Source organism: Convolutriloba macropyga, chromosome 13 (assembly GCF_964194025.1).
Source record: "Convolutriloba macropyga chromosome 13, txConMacr16.3, whole genome shotgun sequence".
NCBI lineage: Eukaryota > Metazoa > Xenacoelomorpha > Acoela > Convolutidae > Convolutriloba > Convolutriloba macropyga.
Window position 1 is genome coordinate 22,091,209 of NC_134480.1, and position 24,042 is coordinate 22,115,250.

Consider the following 24,042-nt stretch of genomic DNA (forward strand, 5'->3'; position numbering starts at 1 on the left):
ATGCCTTCAGTAGTTTGCAGTGTCCGCTGCGGAGCTGTGCTAGTAGGACAGCGTCCTTTTTGCTCGTGGTCTTTTTGGCTTCTGCCTTGAAGTTGTAGTCTTTGTAGGTGAGTTTGGCACGATGGTGGCAGGGCTCGGGGTCCTTGAAAGTTCTTCTGATGCAGCTCAATGCGGCTCGAAGGGACGTCGGTTCGGCTTCTGAGATAGTCGTGACAGCTGCCTTTCTGGACTCAGAGTCTGCTAGTTCATTCCCTGCGACATCTGAATGCTCTGGTATCCATTGGATGATTACTTTGGAGTGGTGGCTGTCCAGGTAGGAACGAATTCCAGCTGTGCTATTGTTTCTTTTCCAGAGAGCGGTGCAGAGTGATTGACTGTCTGTACAGATGACAGCTGTTGTTCCGCACTGTTGGTTGCACGTTAGCCAGGAGACTGCTGTCAGCATTGCCGCCTTCTCTTCGTCAAATAATGACGTGATGACTCGGCCTCTCTTTCGTAGTTTGGCAATGACATCGAGGCTGGCCTGGTCGCCTTTGGCTACAACAACTGCGCACCCTCCATTTTCGTTACCATGTGATGCAGAACCATCAGTGTATAAATAGATGTCTCCCTTAAGGTTCCTAAGGACATCTAGCGTCGTTTCTTTCGGACATTTGGTTCGGGCCCCAGCTATGGTGTCCGCGCCTGTCCAGTTTGAGGCATAGCATCCTTCCCATGGTGGTTTTTCTCGGTCAGGTTGTTGGCAGTTTTGTTTCTCCAGTTCGTCGGGGAGAGCTGAGAGTAGTTCCTGAGCCGTCGGTTTCCAGCTTGAGCGTTTCAGTCTACGTGGGACGGTAGAACTAAGTGCTACAGCTCTTGGGTGCTCGGTTGGAAATCTGAAGGCCTTCTGCTGGGAGGCGGCTGTCAGCCTCTTGCTGTGGGTTGCGTAGCTCTGCGACCCTGATTCGAGGCGGAGCGCTTCGAGCGGTGTTGACAAATACTGGCCTGTAATAGCTCTGAGTGCTTGATTCTGAGCTTTCTCGAGTTTGTTCATGTTGGTTGAGCTCAAGAACGGTTGCCATCCGGGCGCCGCGTAGTCCATTACGCTGCGCTGGGTTGACTGGAACACTCGGCGTAAGGTCTTCTTGTGCCACCCCAGTCCCTAGAGGTTGCGGCGCGGAGGAGTGACGTTCTCTTTTTAACTTTCTGCGTCACGTCTTCGACTTGGGCTCCAAAGGACAGGGTTTTGTCCATCCGAACTCCTAAGAACTTGGGCGTTTGATTTAAGGGCATTGCTACATTGTCGATGTGGAGCGGTGGTTTCCAATTCGCATCGGTGGATCCAGCGGAGAAGTATGCTGCTTCGCATTTCTGGGTGTTCAGCATCAGTTTGTTCTCTTTGCTCCATTCAACAACGTGATTGACTGCATTTTGTATTCGTTCGGTTGCGATACTTTTGTCCTGGTTTGCCAACCACACAGAGAGGTTGTCCATGAAGAGCGCATGGTCCTCTTGGAGTCCGTTGGTAACCGGGTCGATGAAGAGCAGGAACAGTAGCGGGGCAAGCACGGATCCTTGCGGGACGCCTTGTTGGAGCTTCTTCGTTCTGCTGAGCGCTGCACCGTAGAGACATCTTGCTTGCCGGTTGTTTAGACAGGCTGCGATCCAGTGGATGTACTTAGAAGGAATAGCTTTGTCCACGAGCGTCAGACTTAGCTTTTGTCTCCAAACACGATCTAATGCCTTGCTGTAATCGAACAGCGCCATAACCGCTTTGCCAGGTTTTCTGTATTGAAAGGCGTCGTGAATGGCTTGCGTAAGTCTGATGATGAGGTCTTCGCAACATCTCTTCTTTCGTCCTCCACATTGGTTGTTGCTAAGGATTCCTCGAGTTTCAATCAGGTACACGAGCCTAGAGGCGATCATGCGTTCCAGGACTTTGGCAAGGCATGAAGTCAGACTGATTGGTCTGTACGAGGCGATTGACGCCGGGTCCTTTCGGGCCTTGAGCAGGTGGATGATAGTGGCACTTCTGCATCCTTGCGGGACAGCTGCGTGGTTCCACGAGTCACTGTAAAGTGCTAGCAATGCACACTTCGCGTTGTGTCCGAAGGCTTTGATAAAGGCTGGCGTTATTTCGTCCGGTCTGGCAGCTCTTCGGCTTCGCATGCTTGCTATCGCTTTCTCGAGTTGGAGCACGGTGAAGTCTTGAGCGCTTGCGTCGTCGGCGGACATCGCGGACTTTAGGCGGCGGGAGGTTCTGTTGGTGTCTCTTCTCACTCTTCGAGAACTGTAGCCGGCTTTCCTTGGCGTAGTGTTGCATGAAGGCGTGCGCTTTCTTGAGGGAGCTGCTGATGGTTTTATCTCCCACATTTAGTGCTTCGTTCGGCTGGCTTTGGGTGGTCGAGTCACCAAGGGAGTGGAGGACACTCCACAATTTCCTTGGGTCAGTTCCGTATTCGACTTCCTCGATGAATTCGGCCCACTGGTTCTTGCGGGCAGCCGCGACTTTTTCTCTGACATCACGGCAGGTTTCAATCCACTCGTTCTTGTTTTGATGGAGGTTGCGTCGCAAGCGGTTCCTCTTGCTGATGAGTTGCTTGATTTCTGATGTGATGTAGCATCGCGTCTTCTTTCCTGGTTTGGTTCTGGCACTGTCGCTGTGGCTGTTTCTATTACAAGGGCAGTGAACTGTTTGACTCTTTCAAGCGTGTCGACTTGCAGTTTGGCATCTTCCAATTTGTGCTCAAGAGTAGCTCTGAACTCTGACAGGTCGTGGTTGGGCTTCCATCTTTGCCTTCGCGCTGGAGGGGCTAGTCTCTGGGTTCGGCAGAAGGCTTGGATGAGAATCGGCAGGTGGTCAGATCCGCCAATGTCCTCTACTGTTTGCCACCGTAGTCGGTTTGTCCATGTCGTTGGGGCAAGAATTATGTCTGGGCTGCTAGGATCTCCAGTTGAGCGGTTGTGTCTCGTCGCTGCTCCACTGTTCAGGCATACAAGGTTAGCGTTTTTCATCCACTCCTCTATTCTGGTGCCCCGGCTATCCGTTGGCTGGACGGGGTCCCACAGACTAGAATGGCCATTGCGGTCGCCGGCTATGAAGCAGTCCACACCTGTTGGGATGTTGTCTGTCACCATGATTTCCTCTGCTGTAGCTCTGTTCGGGGGGATTTAGACGTTGCTGATGGTTAGCCATTTTCGTTTCGAGACGCGGATGTTGAAGGTAGTACTAGCCACGACTCCTCTAAGCTGATTGTGGCGTTTTGGCGTGGTGAACGGGATGTGCAGACTGAGGATGGGACGGGCGGTCCCACTGCGTGGCTGGTTCGTATCGTTTGTGGATTCCCTGGGTCGCCGCGGGAAGGCCCAGCCAATTGGCCCAGACTGATGTTGTTGTCTTTGACGTTGAATCAAACAGTTTATCACATGGAGGCCCTGATTTACACTGAAAACAGTTTGTTCGAGAAGCCAGAGAAATCACCAAAAATATAAACAAAGTTTTCAAACTTTGTTTTGTTTTTTTTTTGCTTTGTTTTTTAGAAAACAAAGTCTTATGTAGTTTTCTGGCAGACAAAAATTATCACTTTTGTTCATTTAGTTACGGCTTCTGGAAAGTGAAATCATATACTTTTTAGATTTTATATAAGTTTGCAAATAGAAAGGAATATTAAATTTTTTTCGTTCTCTTTTTCCTTCATTTTATTGTCTGTTCATTTTTCGATTCATATGTTCTATGCAATTTTTCTGTTTTGCTTAAGTCGAAAGTTAGTTGAAATATGAAGAGTCTGAAGCCTGGAACTGGTGCTCAGAAGAGGAGGAATAGTTGGCGAAAAATAGTTCTGATGTTTTTTATTTTGTTTTTGAATAGGGAAATTTTCTTTTTGTTTTGTTCGCAAACAAATTTGTGCAATCGAATATAATTATAATTATATAATTTAATGACAATTTTCCTATCACGGCCTTTTTCTCTACGATGTGCAATCGAAAAGCAAAAACTTGACTGAAAAAAAACCAGCCTGGTATATACATTCCCCCATTTTGATTTTTTAAAAATGTTCGAACAATAATCAGTTGTCTGGTGTAATTTTGTCATGAATGATAGTGATTCTTAAGGGTTCCGAATTTGAGCTACAATTAAACATACATGGTAAGATATAAAAGCGATCAGCTACAACAAATCTTAATCATACAGATGAAACTGATTTGCGAAAACACTAATTATTCAGCAACCGGATAAAACGAGAAATTGAACAAACTCCTCCTATGCAAAGCAAAATCAGTGCAAAGCATATTCTTAATAGAAGTTTGAGTGATCTACTGAATTGGCTAGCAGTGACGAGATTTTTCTTACATTGCAGGAAATGTCTCATCACGTGTTTTCCTCGTCTAAAAGGGAAGCAACTATGAATTCTTAAAATCATATAAAAGGACTGGATATTTGATGTGAATTCAAATCAATTCTTTTGAAGACTTAATCACATCTCTATGACTTTTATATTCTTGCAAAAAAAAACAAAAGAGCGCAATGCTATTAAATTTTAGGATCTGTTCTGCCCCCCACCCCAGTTTTTAACTTAAAAATTATGCAATGCTATATAGCACGTTGCCATGTTAGAAAATTAACACATAACTGCTGGGCGAGTTTAAATTTGGGTTCTTTCCCATTACAGCTCCCACCTTAGTGGTCATATAGGCCGACTCCGCCCCAAATTCGCGTACAAATAAAAAAGGGGGGTTGGTGCTATGAGAAAGTGTAAAATTTCAAGTCAGGTAAGTTTGGGCATATGTGAGTAGTATAGATCCATTTTTTCTAAAAGAAAAAAGTTATTTCAATGTCGAAAGTGCTCTCAATTATCTTTTCGACGTTTTTGTTATTAACTCCATTTATCCCTTTAACTAGTGGGTCTGTGGATCTGTCTCTCTTCATGGAGGAATGTCCCTGTCTGATGGCTTATGACGTATCAGCCCTATTCATAACCTTTTCGATTGATCTGGAATCCTGCTTTGCTACCTCTATCGGCTACGCTGATTGTGTGGCCTTTAGTTATTGTGTAAGGCCATTGCAATTTGAAATCAAAAGCAAAATGACATTTTAATTATAATAATTAATGTTTTAATTATGATAATAATAATAACAAATTCGTAATTTTCAGCTGTGGCCAAGCGGAACTGCATTAGGCCACAGCTGCATTTTTCACCTGAACTTTTTCCTATTATTCCCTTTATCTTAGACTGTTTTGCTCATGAACGGTACTGCTCATTTTTGGCGACTACGGTCACTTCATCCAAAATTTTCACGTGATAGCATATTACAACCAAGCTTCATCTGGCTATGGTCAAATTGAAACGATGGTTAAGTAAGAGCGCATCCTCGCACAGTTTTGTAGACGCTGATAATTGAACCATCAATCATTGGCATGTGACTAATTCTTTATAATGATTTATAAAAGTTTGCCGACTGGAACAAACTGGAAATTTGCGCAGACATTTAAATATTGATCCTAAAAGGTTATCGGTATTTTAGGATCAATCTTTTAAATGTCTTTGCGCAATTGACCCGTTTGTTCCCAGTCAGCAAACATTTTGAGATTCGATCTCGAAATGTTTGCCGTCAAACTTTTCGGGACGTATCAAGATTCTATCCAAAAATGGAGGTCCTAATTTTTGTTCAGGAAAGGTCTCGTGAATGCAGAGGATACAGTAAGTATGGAATCGGGTACAACCCCTTGGCAGTTGAAGCAGTGAACTGTGAAGACCACCCTTCTGAGCCAGAGACGTCCAGCAGACGCTGGTTCTGGCTCAAAGAAACTCTGGGCGGAGAAACAACCGACTGTCAAATAGAACACGATCGACTTGGATATACACGTAGTTACAATTATTTCAGTCTCTTAGTTATCAAATTTTGAACTGAACTGTATACTTTTTTGATTGGTCAAACCAACAAGATCAAAAAGGACTTATTAGTTACCTGGATTGAAGTTTCTTTCATCTCATACAAGGACCGATATCTTACTTGATATCTTAGTGCGATATTCCTATGAAACCAAAGAAACCAAAAATTATCCTTGTATGAGATTCAAAATTGTGCATATGGCCCTATAATATTAACTACTAACATTTCTATCTAAACATTCATAGTTATCAATCCTTTGCTCATCACTCGCAACTTGGGACAATCGCAGTCAATTTTTTCAGCCTCCGCAAACAGGCACAAAATCAAAATCAGAGGGTACGAAATATGGGTATATTGTGAGTGGGGGCAATTTGGGGCACCGACACTGACATACTTTGACCAGCAGGGTTCTAACCCCTCTTTCTCTCTCTGGGGAGGCAGTATATACTACAGTGACCCCAGTCACTACGATATATCTAGAAGGGTATTTCAACAGGCGAGGATTGAAGTGAACAGATGCTTTGTAGTTGTGGATATTCAGGACATTTCACACGCTACAATCACAGAAGGGCCCACATATTACGACGAATTTTACTACATGTGTGCGTTGGTTAATTTTAAATTTGTGTTATTTGCCTGAAAATTAAAACAACCAAAAAAGTTTAGCTTTTCGTTTACAGTAGAGAGTGTCGAAAATGGCACAACATTTTTTTTTACCGAGCACCGTTTTTACATTTTGGAATAGAACAGCAAGCGATACTACCCAGGCTGAGGTCCCAGACCGAAACCAGATATGTCCAGACCGAAATGAACGCACGAAGGGGGTGTCATGCGTTCAAAATTACACGGTCTGGAAACACGGATGAACGCACGATGGTCTGGACATGACCGCACGATGGTCTGGACATGGACGCACTAAAAATTTGGCGTTGAACGCACGAATTTGAGTTGGAGCGCACGATGGTCTGGACAAGAACGCACGAAAGTCTGGACATATACTGTTTCGGTCTGGGATGGTCTGGACATATTTGTCTTCGAACGCACGAAGAACGCACGAAAAATTTTGAACGCACGAAAGTCTGGACATATCCACTTTCCGTCTGGGACGGTCTGGACATAGACACTTTGAGTCTGGGACGGTCTGGACATAGGCACTTTCCGTCTGGACCTGTCTGGACATATCCACTTTGGGTCTGGGACCTCAGCCTGGGTATACAGAAAATTGGAAATTCAGATCGTCCCAGACCACCTCCGGACTCTCGTGCATTCACCAGGCAGCAAAACTTTTGGGCGTTTAAAGTACCCATATACTTTTTGTACGATCAAGTCCAGACCAACGTGCACTAACCAGATTTTCTTGCGTTCAACAGACTTTTATGCTTTCAAAGTTTTTGGTCCGTTTTTCGTGCGGTCGAAATTTTGGATGGCATATGTTCAGATGTTCGTGTGTTCATATCCAAAATTTCGTGCACTCATTAAGGCATGCCCACATTTTTCCGGAAATTTTAGTTTTACTTTTTACACGATTTGTATTATATATATTCGTTTTGATATCTAAAATTTATTGCCGGGATTTGCATCTTGAATAGTCGCTACTTATAGACTTAAAATGCTTGGTCAACTGTAAGGGATAGTGAAATAATGAAACCAATGATACCTGCCATTTTTGAGACTGCGAGACAAGACGAACCAGAAAATCAAAATTTCAATTCACTTGAAAGGACATGGGACCGGTCCTTAAAGAGACCAGGCAACAAATTGAGAAAAAATAAAAGGGCAAAGTTCAAAATTAAGTTAAATTTCTTCAAAGCTGCTTAATTCAAATTCATGGAAACAATGAGATATCAACTGAAATAATTAAATTGGTTTAATTATACCATTATAAATCTATGATTTTGTTGATACAACTTTTTGAAAAATCATAGCAACCATATGCTTTCAACAAAAAAAAACTGGTTTGATTATCTTGTATCTCCTTAGAAAACCAATTTTACCTGTAATTATAGAGATTTTTTATAATACAAAAAAAAACAAATAGAGTCGTGGGGCTAGGAAAACGTGAAAACTGTCATTAATGGGATTAAAACGAAATTTTTTTAAGAAAAAAAGAAAATAGCAAAGTTCAAAAAACTGTTTATATTTATGGAAACAATTCATTTCAAGGTGAATAAATTCTGTGGCGACCTGTAGAAAATTTAAATAGATTTATTTTATGAAGTTCCTTAAAAAGCAAGTGAGAGCTGTCATCATCCATATTATGACATAAAACTACAAAAAGTACGACATTTACAGTAAAAAACATCAATTGATTTTTCGTGTAAAACGTTGTGAAAGCCTCTAAGACCAATAATTATTCACTGAATGTTCTAAATATGTTCAATTGTGCCATCTTTCAACAATGTGATTGCGTGATTGCACTAAAAAACGTTAACAATGAACCTCAAAATCTAGCAAATATTCGAAAATCAAAAAATGTTTATGAAAGTTGTAGCGTTAAAGCCATAAACCATTATTAAAATAGAATAAAGAGTAAATTTTGAATCACTAGCATGAAGCTTTTAATTTTGCTGTGATTCAGCTACAAATTGACAGAAATCAGAAAGAAAATTGGTGAAGCTCGAAAACTCAACGATGTTTTCTTAAAACTGATATAATCCATGTCATAGAAGGTGTTATGACTGGCATTTATGTAGGCCAATTGAAAAGTATTTAAATGACAGTAAGTCATGAAATTGCGACCAGGGTAGCGATTGTTGGCAAAACACAGGAGCTCAATCACAGTTTACGAAAACAATTTGTGGAAGTCATAAAACCATCTGATTTTCTCTTAAAAGAACAATACATGTTTATTGGGAAGTAAAAAGAATGTGTCCCTGATTTAGTTTTATATGCAATCATTCTGCTCCAATAATAACATAAATAAATGCTGTCGTAGGAAACAGACGTATAACCAGATATTTTGCAAGGTTTTTTCAGCAGTTGATGGTTATTTACCTCCAAGAAACTTAAAGAAAGCGAGATAGGAAAACACATTTGGTGCCTTTTGATAGCAAAAAGGTCGATTTTATGACAAACTTAGCTGGAATTTGAGTTGATCAAGTTAGATTGAACAATTTGACAACCCAGAGTCAAAAAAAGAGTTTAAGAAACAGACCAAAAAATGTTTTTTATTTAATGCTCAGATGTTACGCTTTGATTAAGAATCTGTCAAACTTATTGCTGCTTCTAATAGCTGCTCTCAAATAACCTTCAATTAGAGTGACACACATTCACTTGACCTTATCTCTTTGAAATAAAATAAAGAAAAGTCAATTTTAGAGTTAGGAAGTCATTTTTGAGAGTGAAGTAAGTCATGTGTGACCAAAAACTTCATCAAGCGAATGAACAAAAGAAAACTCGCTCCACTAAAAGTGAAAAATGACGTCACGCACGAAATTCAGTTGAAATTGCAGGAACAAATGATGACCAAAAAGCAGGCTTGAAGTGGTTGTGACGTCATATGGTCGTAACAAAAATCTTGACAACGAAATATAAAACATAGCAGGACAAATCCTGACGTACAATTCAAAGAATTTTCATTGACTAAACAGAAAAATACACCTAGAACGGACTATTAATGGATTGGGAAAACCATTTAGAAGAAAAATCCGATCCAACAAATCGAAAAAACATAACCGACTAACGTCGGGCGAATTGCTCTCGAACAACTGGCAAGCGGTTGGCTTCGTCAGTAGCTAGCCACGGGGGGTGGGGGTGCACCGGGGGCTGATGGGGGGTAAAACTGTGTCGGGGAGCAACAGCGCGGTGGGGGTGGAGGCAATAGTGGGGGTGGGGGGTCAGCAGGGAGGGGTGTGTCTCAACCTCTAAGAAGCGCACTTCACACCATAAGTATAAGTATAAACCTCCAAAACAGTTCGAGCTGAAACAGAGCTGAAAGGCTCTAAATGCACTTAATGCCTGCTGGGTGCTACCTGTTTATCCCGTTTTTAAGAACGAAAATTCAAAAGCGTCGGACGAAAAATCGGTCAAGCGAAAAATCGCATAAAAGAAGACCGACAGGACTAATATAATTGCTACAAACTTCGTTTGAGAGCAATTAAACAGTAAAAATCAAAGTGAAATTGCCTCATGTGAACAAAAAACCACTAGCGAGAAAGCAAATTTTTGTTCAATTACCGTTTTCTTACTCTACTTTAAATTTTACGCTAGAGCGAAAAAATTTTACGCCGCAAAACCACTGTTTCGGCGTGACCAAAATTACTATTCCAATTTGACTTCAAAAATCATGAAAATGTTTGAACAGATCTTTAAAAAAGATAGCGCTCCAATACAATTCAAATTCTTTGAATTGTAAAAAACCAAGAGAAGGCCGATAGAAGGCTATCGCTGTGGGGCTATTAACAAGAAATTATAAAACTTATTTCATTTCATATTCTACGCTGGACGGGTTTTCTGATGATACCAGTCTCAACTCTCTACTATTAATATATCGATCGGCCAAAATTGACTGAACAAAAAACCCAGTTAAGCATATCGTCCCACCACTAAAAGTAGGGGTCGGAACAATAAACTGCATATGCAATTGGTAAACCTTTTTTGTAAAATATGATTTGGTATCTGTTTTCATGAAAAAGATTAGTGTTTTAGACTACGGTGCTGGCGGTGACTGCCGATCAAGCAGAGACAACCCCCACGGCGTTCTAGGAGAAGTCAGAATAGACCTTCAGGGATCCCCTTTCATGTTCCCAGCGGGACTATACTTCGATTTCACTGGGTGGAAAGGCAGAACAAATACCAAGGCATTGAGCCCACAGCTTCTGACTATGACCGGATACGGTGGTTGTGGACTGGGAGCTTCGTTTATGAAGGATCCGAACACCAGGGTTGTTCGCAGGATGTCTAGATATATGCCCCTTAATCTGTACTGTTTTGACTGTGGATAAATGGACAAAAATAACAATTACTGTTTTTAGGAGGTCTAACATTTATTTCCCTTTTTCACTGAAAATAATAAAAATAATTGTGTTTCTATGTAATAGAAGCGGAACAGCACTAAGTGTTTCCATCTGTATTTGATTAGTAGAAATTTGATCTCAGTTGTGCTCTAAATTAGATAACTCAATAGTCTCATCAGTCCTTTCGATTCGGACGAATGCTGAATAAATACCGACGAAAACCAATCAAAACGACGAAAAAAAACGTAAGGGCTTTGATCGGTTTTGGCGAAGTAAAAGCGACGAAAACCAACAATTTCTTATGTTTGAATCCGGCGAAATTCTCAACGCGGGTTGCTTTGAAACGTGTGCGGGGGGTTGTGGCCAGCCAACGCTTACAGATGCTGGTGTACTTACTAAAATTAACTGAATTGACAACAATATGTGTGATCATTTTATTGTCAGATCATTATTAGATAACGCATTGAAGTTTCAACAACAGCATGAGTTGAAACAAAACGACAAGGCCAAAGCGATACGATTTTTGTTTATTCAAACCTTCAAAAAATTGTTCACTTTCTACAACATATAGAAATGACAATAATTTATGAAAAACAACGAAGTCAACCAATTCAGAAGCCATCTATTTTGCTTTAATTTGTTCAGAATTTAGAAGATTAGAGTGAGGCGATTAGTGTATTAACTATAAGAGCTACAGTTGTCAGTGGTGGAAAAAAATCACCGCTTAAGATGAAATATGAAGTTGAAAACGAAAGATCTTTCATTTTCAACTTAAATCTTTCATCTTAAGCCGTGATTTTTTCAATTTACTCCTATAAGCAGTAGTAAAAACTGCAATTTTTCGGAAAACTGCAATTTTTGAAAAAAAAAATTCCAGGCTGAAATGTTAGCGGTAATTTTAGCGTTACAATTTTGTATGATCTGCAGTTTTTAGTGGTCAGTTTTTGTTTTTTTTTCAGCAAACTAGCCACAATCAGCGCTGAAAACTGCAATTCTTGTGCAACAAGCCAGATAAAATGGCATCAGTACCTGGACTACAACAAGCAATATTTTGTCGTATTGGATTATTAGTTTGGATTCGAAATCTAAGATGTAGATTAATACTCTGTATGAGTTGAAAAACATCCCGGGTTGAATTTTTCCGCCCAAATTGATGTAAGAGTGGGGCTGCAATAGGAGGATTTTTTAGGAAAATGCAGCTTAAAACTCTTACGTCTTTTTGGGCTGCATTGGGCTTCCAAGGGGGGTAAAATGGTGTAAGAGTGAGGGGGTAAAAGACAAATTAACCCCCCACTCTTACACCATTTTACCCCCTTGGAAGCCCAATGCAGCCCAAAAAGACGTAAGAGTTTTGAGCTGCATTTTCCTAAAAAATCCTCCCATTGCAGCCCCACTCTTACATCATTTTACCCCCCTTGCAGCCCGACTCTTACCTCATTTTACCCCCTCTGGACAAATTACCCCCTCACTCTTACACCATTTTACCCCCCTTGGCAGCCCGACTCTTACCTCATTTTACCCCCTCTGGACAAATTACCCCCTCACTCTTACACCATTTTACCCCCCTTGGCAGCCCGACTCTTACCTCATTTTACCCCCTCTGGACAAATTACCCCCTCACTCTTACACCATTTTACCCCCCTTGGCAGCCCGACTCTTACATCATTTTACCCCCTCTGGACAAATTACCCCCTCACTCTTACACCATTTTACCCCCCTTGGCAGCCCGACTCTTACATCATTTTACCCCCTCTGGACAAATTACCCCCTCACTCTTACACCACTTTACCCCCCTTGGCAGCCCGACTCTTACATCATTTTACCCCCTCTGGACAAATTACCCCCTCACTCTTACACCATTTTACCCCCCTTGGCAGCCCGACTCTTACCTCATTTTACCCCCTCTGGACAAATTACCCCCTCACTCTTACACCATTTTACCCCCCTTGGCAGCCCGACTCTTACCTCATTTTACCCCCTCTGGACAAATTACCCCCTCACTCTTACACCATTTTACCCCCCTTGGCAGCCCGACTCTTACCTCATTTTACCCCCTCTGGACAAATTACCCCCTCACTCTTACACCATTTTACCCCCCTTGGCAGCCCGACTCTTACCTCATTTTACCCCCTCTGGACAAATTACCCCCTCACTCTTACACCATTTTACCCCCCTTGGCAGCCCGACTCTTACATCATTTTACCCCCTCTGGACAAATTACCCCCTCACTCTTACACCATTTTACCCCCCTTGGCAGCCCAATTCTTACATCATTTTACCCCCTCTGGACAAATTACCCCCTCACTCTTACACCATTTTACCCCCCTTGGCAGCCCGACTCTTACCTCATTTTACCCCCTCTGGACAAATTACCCCCCTCACTCTTACACCATTTTACCCCCCTTGGCAGCCCGACTCTTACCTCATTTTACCCCCTCTGGACAAATTACCCCCTCGCTCTTACACCATTTTACCCCCCTTGGCAGCCCAACTCTTACATCATTTTACCCCCTCTGGACAAATTACCCCCTCACTCTTACACCATTTTACCCCCCTTGGCAGTCCGACTCTTACCTCATTTTACCCCCTCTGGACAAATTACCCCCTCACTCTTACACCATTTTACCCCCCTTGGCAGCCCGACTCTTACATCATTTTACCCCCTCTGGACAAATTACCCCCTCACTCTTACACCATTTTACCCCCCTTGGCAGCCCGACTCTTACATCATTTTACCCCCTCTGGACAAATTACCCCCTCACTCTTACACCATTTTACCCCCCTTGGCAGCCCGACTCTTACCTCATTTTACCCCCTCTGGACAAATTACCCCCTCACTCTTACACCATTTTACCCCCCTTGGCAGCCCGACTCTTACCCCCTCTGGACAAATTACCCCCTCACTCTTACACCATTTTACCCCCCTTGGCAGCCCGACTCTTACCTCATTTTACCCCCTCTGGACAAATTACCCCCTCACTCTTACACCATTTTACCCCCCTTGGCAGCCCAACTCGTACATCATTTTACCCCCTCTGGACAAATTACCCCCTCTCTCTTACACCATTTTACCCCCCTTGGCAGCCCGACTCTTACCTCATTTTACCCCCTCTGGACAAATTACCCCCTCACTCTTACACCATTTTACCCCCCTAAAAATGATCCCTATGCGATGCAGGCAATCAACCCGCAAATCCGACATTTAATTTTAAAAAATAAATAAAAACGATAAGGCAAAAGTTATTTCAGATCAGATTTTATTTTGGTTGAAAGCATCAAAAAGTTTTTTTAAAGACAAAAACAAGCTGCAAAACGCAAAAGAAAGGTTATAAAAGAAAGTCTAAATTATCTCTATCTGATAGTGTATAAATACTTCTAAGATTAGGAATCTGATAGTGTATAAATGCTTTAGTCATTGATTCCAAAATAAAAATGCCATTTGACAAAAACGGCAAACAAGTTTAAATCACAGCAAAGAAAATATCTAATTTTGTTCTTCAACTAAAATATGTTCTCAGTGCAGTTCCATTAATGTAAATAAACTGCTGTGACCTCAGCACAGTTCTTAATGGCCATTTTGCATCCCATATAGAATAAGCGGATCAGTCAACAATCCATCACTCTGCTCGGAGGAATGTACTGACGCCGTCGTCGTAAATGAATCGTCATTGAAAGGATTCTCTTCAATGGTGAACGCCCCAGTTTCTTCAAGTGTGTTCACGCGAGCGCGCAAGGCCGAAATTTCAGCTTTGAGAAGATCAATTTCATTTTTCAGCTTTGAACATTCCTCTGAGGGTTTCACCTGATCTGTAGGTTCAGGTTTCACAAGTTTACAAATCAACCGACGACCGTTGAAAACAAGTGTTGACTGGAACATTTTCAAACTGAGGATTAGATAGTATTGTTGTTTGAAACTTTTTAATAAATCAAACACCTGAAAGTACCACGAATGTATTAATTCATAGGTTTTTCTCGTTCTTGGAGTATAAAAATTCAATCAGTTGCAAGAAAAGACATTAAACGGTAAATTTAAGTTCTAAATTCAAGGAATAAAACAAAAACAACAAACATGCCCCTTTAATCATGTTCGAAATGGACCATCAGTGTCAATAGGTAGATCAAGTCACCAAATTCAAAATTCAAGTCACCAAATTCGTTCTTGGAGAAAATTCATTCAGTTGCAAGAAAAGACATTAAATGGTAAATTTAAGTTCTAAATTCAAGGACAAAAACAAAAAACATAGCTGGCAGATTGCCAGAAAATAGCCGCAATAGCTTCGTAGATCTGCAGTCTCAAAAAGATAAAAACAGAAGAGAAACAGACAAAAAAACTAAGTGCTGAGATGTTATATTTTGATTAAGAATCTGTTTAATTTATTGCCGCTTTTGTTATCTGCTCCCAAATAACCTTTATTTAGAGTGACACACAGGTAGGTACGTTGCAGGGGTGGGGGGGTTAGGTAGGTACGTGGTGGTGGTGGGGGGGGGTAGGTAGGTACGTGGTGGGGGGGGGTAGGTTGGTACTTGGGGGGGGGGTAGGTTGGTACTTGGGGGGGGGGGTAGGTAGGTAGTAGGTACGTGGGGGGGAGGTACGTTGGGGTTGTGGGGGGTATGTACGTTGGGGGGGGGGGGGTAGGTATGTGGGGCGGGGTAGTTTTTTTGGGGGGGGGGGTAGGTAGTTAAATGGGATCTTATTTTCTCAAATTGACCTCTTCACCTTGAATTACAGAATTTTACCAATTGCTTTACATTACAAACTAAGCTATTGTTAAAGTCCAATGTTCGAAAACAGAAGTCAACAATCAAAAACGGAGGTAAATGCTCGAACAGAAAGAAGTCAAAATTCAAGTCATGAACAAACTTGGTTTCTGCTAAAAAAAAACCTGTAGAATCTCATTACTCCTGTTCGAGTCGTAAAAAAACCAAGAGAAGGCCAATAATAGACCCAGCTATCGCTGTGCGGCTATTAACAACAAACATGCCCCTTTAATCATGTTCGAAATGGACCATCAGTGTCAATAGGTAGATCAAGTCACCAAATTCAAAATAGATGAGTTTAGCACTTATAGTATCAAGACGCTTGAACAAAAATTGTGAACTTTGTTCCACAATGTATCCAATTGGCTCAAAACAAGTTTGATAATCAGAAAAAGGAGTATTACTTAAGTCCAACTCTACTTTCTCAAGGATTTCGTACAATTGCAGAAGACAATACTTTGTTTCTTCAGTTTCAAAGAACATCATAATTTGGCCCACTAAAAAGTTATCTTCGTCATTTAGCTGAACAAAACTGTTGGCTTGTGATCGACCGTAAGAGGCTGATTGCAGAAAAAAAGGTTCAGCCGAGCGCGTGTATACATGAGATCCTGGATACGATTCCAAAATCATACTCGAATACTCATTATTACACCTGGCACTGTAATCGAAATTTTTTGGCATTGAATTCAACTTCGTTTCCTCTATCATTTCACGAAGAGGATCATCTACAATTTTGCTTGCCAAAATTTCTTTATTACGTACGTATCTTTGTGCTAATAGCTTGCATGTATTGACAGTGCCTGTAACCGGTTGAACTAAATGGTGATTTGCAGATTCAAACATCGAAGCTGACGTACACCACAGAGGGCCAAAGAACTCGGTTTGCCACGACAGGTGACGCAATAAGTGAAAGTTTATTGAATCAAATTTTCTCAAAGGGTATTTTTTTGACATATTTAGACAAAACGCCTCCAACAGCAGTCCACATATTTCTGAGTAACGACTTGAGTCGTAGAGACATCTTAGCGAGAATACAAGGTATTGGAGGTTTCGCAAAATAAAAGCACCATTCGAATCTTCGAGTAGGCGGCTAGAAAACACAATTGGAGACAAATAGAGCAGGAAAAATTTCAGTTCGTTTGCCTTGAAAAGATGTAAAAGCCTAAGAGACCGCACACTTCTTTTGAAAACATCTGGCAGACGAAGACGACTTGTTGAGATATCAATAAAAGTCGTGTCTCCTACAACAGAACAGATGAACTCTAACATGTCTTTGGCAACTCCTTTCAAGCTTTGATGCATAGTGTCCACGGGACTACTGAGGGGGAGGTTTTCAATGATCTCAAATAGCTTTGAGGCACCTAAGACTCCTTTTGTTTGAATCTCTGTGTCATTATTTTCAGTAGGGTTTTTTCAACAATTCCACTCTCAGCCAAATCGGCCATTCGCTGATGTTGCCTTGGATCACGCATCTCTATGGAATCTGTGTGAGGATAGCAATGAGCACCAAATTTTCTCTTTCCACGAACAACACAAAGACTGCACCCATAAAATCCGTTACATTTTTTCATATTCAGGGCTTTTGCCTTGCAGACGAGATCTGCAATAAATAGCACTGTGATCGGTTTTACGGTTAACTGTCGGCCGTTGTGACTTACGGTGAATGATTTGTTTGTTTCCGACTGGAAATGATTAAAAATTTCATCCCAAACTAAATCCGAATTTCCATACCAAATGGAACACAGTATTATGTTTTTGAATGCCGCTCTTCTTTTTGGAGGAAGGTTGGCAATTGCTACCCAAACAGGATATGCAGATTCGGAGCAGGATTCACGAACAACGGCACCGTCAATATTTAAAATTAGTTTTAAACTAAGCGTATTTTCAATAATTGTATTCGAAACAACTAAATCTAAAAACTGTTTGTTGACATCATTGTACTTGATGATCTCATCAATATTATCTTCTACAACACGCTGGAGCTGATAGTTGAAGTCAAGAAGAATGAGGTCGCCATTATTGAAGTGCAAAGATTTCATTACATACTTATTGAAAACATCTGGTATCAATTTCTTTAAAGACCTTGGTTTTGGAATTGATGACTCTCCATGCATAATCTGTTCTCTCTTCAAAAGATCAAATATAAGCTCGTCGGAACAACAGTGCTTCGATGCAATTGCTAAAAATGAGATCAAAGTATTTTGCACGCTGATGCTGCTTTTCTCATGAAGTCTTTTGTTACCAAAGTGAAACCCCCGAGTTTGATTTGTATCGTCCGTACTTTCTTCTTCTGAAATGTTATGTTCACTGGGAGAAGAATCTATATCTGCTGAATGTCGCAAATCAAATGAAATACTTGAATCAACACAATTGGTGATATCTGGCGCTAGAGGATCCTCAGCAACAACAGGTGCGCGTGCGTGACTTTGCTCGGTAAAAAAATTTGTCTGCTTCGAACATGATGGAGCATTTTCGTCTTCATGACTAAAATCTTGTTCGCTGATCTCCTTTTGTGTTTGGTCCATAAACGAGACAATTTTTTTCGCCGAGTCTACAGAGAGTGTTGTCTGAATTTTCCGCTTACGTTTCGTTTTCACAGCGTATGAAGCTAATGGTCTCATCTGTTGACTTTCTGGCTCTTGATTTGAGTCAGTCGGACTTTCTGCGGAGAACTGGGCAGCTGAAGAAAAGTTAGAGCTTACAGCTTCTTCTTCTTGAGTCTTTTCGTTCGAATTTTCCAAAACAGGCTGCGGTGCAAGACAGTTTTTGCTGGGAGTTATGGAGTCAGATATGGTCCCTGATGTTAATGGCAATTCGTCCAAGATTTCATCAGCAATTTTGTATGAGTTTACTGTCGCATGGCAATCTTGACTGGAGAGTTCAACCACAGTAGAATTTATCGCAGTTTTTTCCTTGGAAGTAGATTGTGATATTTTGCTGCTAATCATAGCGTGTTTGATCGTGTGCGGGCACCTGCAGGCTATTGTACCAGAAGCAAAATATTGTTCCCCGTAATCGACAGTTATTTCCTCGCCGGGTTGTATTACTTCAATTATGCGAAGTCTAACGCATCGGTAGGGTAAATTACAGCTGTACCCTCTAAAAAACTCAGCATTTGGTTTGCAAGAATGATTTGCGTAGCGAACTGCACCCAAGAGGACATTTTCTGCCACCCCGCCTTTGCTCGCGGCAAGCATCACTGATAGATCACTGATACGGTTCTGCAGATCGACAGGCACTTTTTCTAGCAAACCTACGGGATAAAGTTCCGGCTCCAATCTCGGTTTCATCTTTTTCTGCCTTTTATTGAAGAGCCCAAAGCCTCCGTGGCCATCGGGCTGAACAGCAACACCAGAATTGACACATTGCTCAAAGTACCAATTGAGTGTTTCGAAAACTTTTTTCAATCTGAGATCTGTTTTTATAAGTAATTCGAAATTGTAATCTTCTGCGCTGAGATCAATCATCGCAGCGGGCTCAATACCAAACTTCGACAGATTTTTTTTGGCTACAATTGCATCAGCCAGGATTAGTTTTTCGCAGGAAATCATGTTATTCTTAAGATTAAAAAAGGTGAAAAATAAGTAACACTCAAACCACAACTTAAACATTTGCCTTACCTTTTTATACTGAGAATGATCCCTATGCGATGCAGGCAAACAACCCGCAAAACCGAAATAAAGTTATCTAATTTTTTTCTAACAAACGGTTTGATACCTTTACGCAACACACTCGCTCACATAATTCCTCAGCCTGTTATCTATGAAACGGACCCTTATATGATGCAGGCGAAGCAACCGCAAAACCATAAAAAATTGACCAGAAACATATCCATTTTGAATAAAATAAGATATGACAAATCTGAAAGATTGTTTTGAGCCAGTGAAATTTATATTCATTGGAAAAAAACTTAATTAAAAGGTTCTACTATTTTCGAATTAAATTTAAATTTTGCAGGCTAATCGTTCATTAACTTATAGATTTTACCCCCTCTGAACAAATTATCCCCTCACTCTTACACCAGTTTACCCCCCTTGGCAGCCCAACTCCTACCTCATTTTAACCCCTCTGAATAAATTACCCCCTCACTCTTACACCATTTTACCCCCCTTGGCAGCCCAACTCTTACATCATTTTACCCCCTCTGGACAAATTACCCCCTCACTCTTACACCATTTTACCCCCCCTTGGCAGCCCAATTCTTACATCATTTTACCCCCTCTCCACAAATTGCCCCCTCACTCGAATAAAATAAGATACGACAAATCTTAAAGATGGTATTAGCCTGCAAACTTCAGAAAAAACCTAATTAAAACAATCTACAATTTATAAATTTAATTTTTGCAGACTAAAAAATGATTTTTTTAGATTTGCCCTACCTTATTTTACTAAAAATGATCCCTATGCGATGCAGGCAATCAACCCGCAAATCCGACATTTAATTTTAAAAAATAAAAAAAAACGATAAGACAAAACTAAAAGATCATTTTTAGCCTGCAAATTTTATATTTATTGGGAAAAAAGTTGATTACAAAGATCCACAATTTATGAACTAAATTTATTTAAAAGCAGTTTGTTATAAAAACAAAGATCGAAATCAAGGATTAGCAAGCAATTGTCTAAATGCTAGAAAATCTAATTCGTAACACACAGAACTTCACTTTACAGCGCTCTTCTAGATGTAATTAAGATAAAATTTCTCTAAAAAGCAATTAATCAAGTCGAATTTCTCTAGAAAGCACTTAACATTAATTTACTGCTTCATAATAAGCTACAGCTTGGCAATTTCTTCATGATTGTCAATCAATTAAAGGCGACAGGCTCGGTTCTTGTACACTGTCCGTATTTTTTTCGGCATTGATCTTTGTCTGGTCTCGGTTCATTTGGTTAAAAGAACTGCGGGCCTTTTCATCAGCCAGTTTTGGCGTCAACGGGTATTTCTGTTGTATCACCACTGAAAATAAAAATGAAACTGCCAAAAGAAACGTCTGGAATAGCAGAAAAAGAACATTTCAAAATGTTTCACAGCGGTTATATTGCAACAAAACCATATCTTCAGTTAAAACTGATGAAATAAGCAGATCAATGGAACGCTATCAGAGTAGCTTAGTAAAGGCATAATTTTAAATCTCAACCAACTTTTGAACTTTTTCGCCAGATTGTCGTCAACAGCATCAAATTCACCGCCTTCAGCATCTCTTCTTGGGGACAACAAAACTCTTTTGCGACCAGGGTTTACAATCAATTTGTCCGCAATAACTTTCCCGAAAATACCAGGATCGTTCCCTGCAACTAAAGTCATTAGGTCTTTTCCATCATGCTCCACACTTTCTACACGGTGCAACCAGCTCTCATTATCGTCGACGCTTTGGAAACCATGTCTCGTCCAAGTCAGTTTTTCGTCAAGAAATTCGGTCTACAATCATAAAGGTTTTTGCGAGAAATTTGTTTCACTGTCTGCCAATTTATTTTTCTTAAAAACTTGTCATGAATTTCTCGAAAGGGAAGAAACAATGTCTTAGGATTAAGTTACTTTTTCTCTGATTGATGACAGCAAATTTGCCTTTTATTTTCCATTTAATGGAAAAAACCTTATTAAAACTATCTACAATTTTTTAATTAGATCTAAATTTTGCAGACAAATAAGTGATTCACTTATTTACAAAACCGAAATAAAGTTATCTAATATTTTACTAACAAAAGTTTCAAAAACTATACGCAACACAGTCGCCTACATTTTTCCTCGGCCTGTTTTTCTATGAAACTGGTCCTTTACGATGCAGTCGAAGCAACCGCGAAACCGAAATATAGTTATATAATATTTAAGTAACAACGGTTACCTTTCCTCTGATCGATGACAGCAAATTTGCCTTCTTTTTGTTTTCCTGCTTCATTTTTATCTCAAATGCGTTCATTAGGTCACTCATTCTTTTCTTGTGTTGGCAAACGAACTCTGTGAATTTCTCTCCATCACAACTTTCTTTTTCGGAACTACTTTTATCAAAACCATCAGAATCCAAGGACTGCATTGAACTAATTTCAGCTTGTTTTGATTGAGATGACCTGCTACCTGAGACGCTCTCGGAATTTTGTGGAACTGTTTCGATTGAAGAATTGTTATAACTTGACGATGGCCCTGCAACTGACTCATTTGAGGTCCGAGACTGACTGCTGCGGACGTCGGCTGAGGAGTTCGGCTTTGGATGCTTGAGAACATTCAAAAAGTCAAAGTCTTCAATGATGGCAGTGTTTCGAAGTGCCTTGATCAGCTTCTTTTTCAGTTCGCTGACCGCCACGGCTTTGTCTATTTCCTCCTGATACTCCTTTCGAATGGGCTCCAGAAACTTTCTCGGTCCTTTGCAGAGCAGTCTGCACTCTTGCTCATCTCCACCGATAAATAGCTTGCAAACACTGTCTTCAGTTAAGTTTTCTTTTTGCGAAAATGTCATTTTCGGAGGCCAGGAGTCACTCGTTGTTTTAATAACAACTATCGCGTCACTTGAGGCGAAAAGCCATTCGTGGTCTTTCTTTACAAGACCCTGCTTGATTAATTCCTCAGATTCAACCTCAGTGTCCGAATCGTTTTTCTTTTTGGGAGGATTACTCCTTAGAGCCATTTGAGAGCTGATGTTGATTCCTTCTTCAAAAGTTTTGCCTGCATCTGTGACAACCCTCTCATATATTATGTTACCTCCTTTGCAACGGATTGCGCTCTGTGTTTTTGGAGCCTGAGGCTCTTTGCGTTTAGAAATTGTTAGTTCGGATAGCCGCGTTTTTTTTGTCACTTTTCTTGGGTGGCATTTTTGTTTACCTGAAGATCAAATAATAAACAGAGCGAAGAATGGGAGAGGTTCTATGCAATATCAAAGACCAAAACAAAATCAAAATCCAGTCGTAACCAAAAGCAACGCAATTAGTTTGAAATACTGAAAAAGTTGGTTTGTGGTCGAAAGCAGAAAAAATCAAGTTGAAGCGTAACACAGTACAATGCATTGCCTCACAAATGAAGGCGGCTTCGTTGAAATCTCACACAAAATTCAAAACCATTTAGATTACCGATTAAATTTCTCTGAAATCAAAAATACTCTCAAATTCAAATTGCAGAAACAATCAAACACTCATTTTTGCAAATAGCTGAACGAATTTAAACAATTACAATAACACATGACGAATTGCCTGTTTTCAAATTGCAGAAACAATCAAACACTCATTTTTTCAAATAGCTGAACGAATTTAAACAATTACACTAACACATGACGAATTGCCTGTTTTTCTAAATATGTAACTCAATCCAATAACTTTCTAATTCCAAAAACTTCCTGTTGACAAATATCAAGAAAAATTTGCTAAGTCCCATGATAAGCCTTCTGCATTAAACAACAACACTTAAGACGCATCACCCCCTTTTTGTTCCAAATTTCGAGGTTCGTTTGTACTGGTTTCGCTGCAAGGTATAAGATTTGCTGCACGCTTATGGTATTTTAGTCGGTTTTTTTCCTGCCTTGTTAGCAGCTTTTCTGGCATTCTCGTACGCCTCGGGAAATTTAACTGGATCGAATAGCCTACGTATATGCCCTTTGAATAGAGCTGTTCTTTCAGGTGAGGCTTCCTTTCTGTGCGCTTCCATTGGCGTTTTTGAAGGAGAAATTATCTCAGAAGTCAGCCCATCGAGACCCCACAACTTTTTTCGCAGTGCCAGTGCTGCTTTCTCTGGAGTTGACACGTTACCGAGTTCGAATAGGTCTTGTCCTCTATAGAACCGCTGAACTGGGGTCTTCGGTTGATACTCAGAAGGAATTTCAAGCTCCTCAATGAACCTCTTCAACTTATCAGACTTTAGCTGGAAAAAAAATTATATTTTTACTGAAATTTATAGTAACTTCCAGTCCAAAACCATTTTAAAAACTTATGCATACCAGTTTGTTAATTGATTTGACTTCCACTGCCATCTTGACGTTATAATCAACGATGGTGCTCTGGAACATTTCGACAAGATTGGCAAACTTCTCCTCGTCCTCTTTCAGAATATCTGCTACTTTTGATTGAAAGGGACAGCACTAAAATTCGGGACATTTTTAAATCGATGAAAGTGAAACTGGAAAACCTCAATTTTATTAAACATAACTTTACTTTGGTAGCGTACCTTTACAGAACTTAGTTTTGTTCGTTTGTTTTCAACAGTCTGCTGTGCATCGGCTGATCTTTTTCGAGATTCCAGTGATGGGGAACGAGACTTAGATGCGGAATTTCTGAGGGCCGTAATGTAATTATGTGCTTCTTGTTCGCCTACCCGTTTCGCAAACTCTTCAAAGACTTCACTGTGCAATCCTTTCTGGATAAGTGTATACAACCTGTAGACCTTATTGATAAGGATGTTGCAATCAGTTAATATACGCATGTTGAAAATCTCTTCAACTGAAAGATCGGGATTCCACCGGTCCGTCGACAAGGTAGAGA

General features: G+C 40.6%; 2 protein-coding genes across 4 annotated transcripts in view; one reads left to right on the forward strand and one right to left on the reverse strand.

Moving 5' to 3' along the window:
- The window catches only part of LOC142351789 (putative ATP-dependent RNA helicase DDX46), a 513,331-nt gene that overhangs the window by 257,857 nt on the left and 231,432 nt on the right, over positions 1-24,042 (reverse strand). The gene's annotated exons all lie outside the window — the stretch shown is intronic.
- Positions 5,628-10,815, forward strand: LOC142351660 (uncharacterized). Its single transcript, XM_075403802.1, has 3 exons — positions 5,628-5,844; positions 6,175-6,474; positions 10,520-10,815. Exons 1-3 carry the CDS (start codon positions 5,628-5,630, stop codon positions 10,813-10,815), a joined length of 813 nt encoding a protein of 270 aa, XP_075259917.1.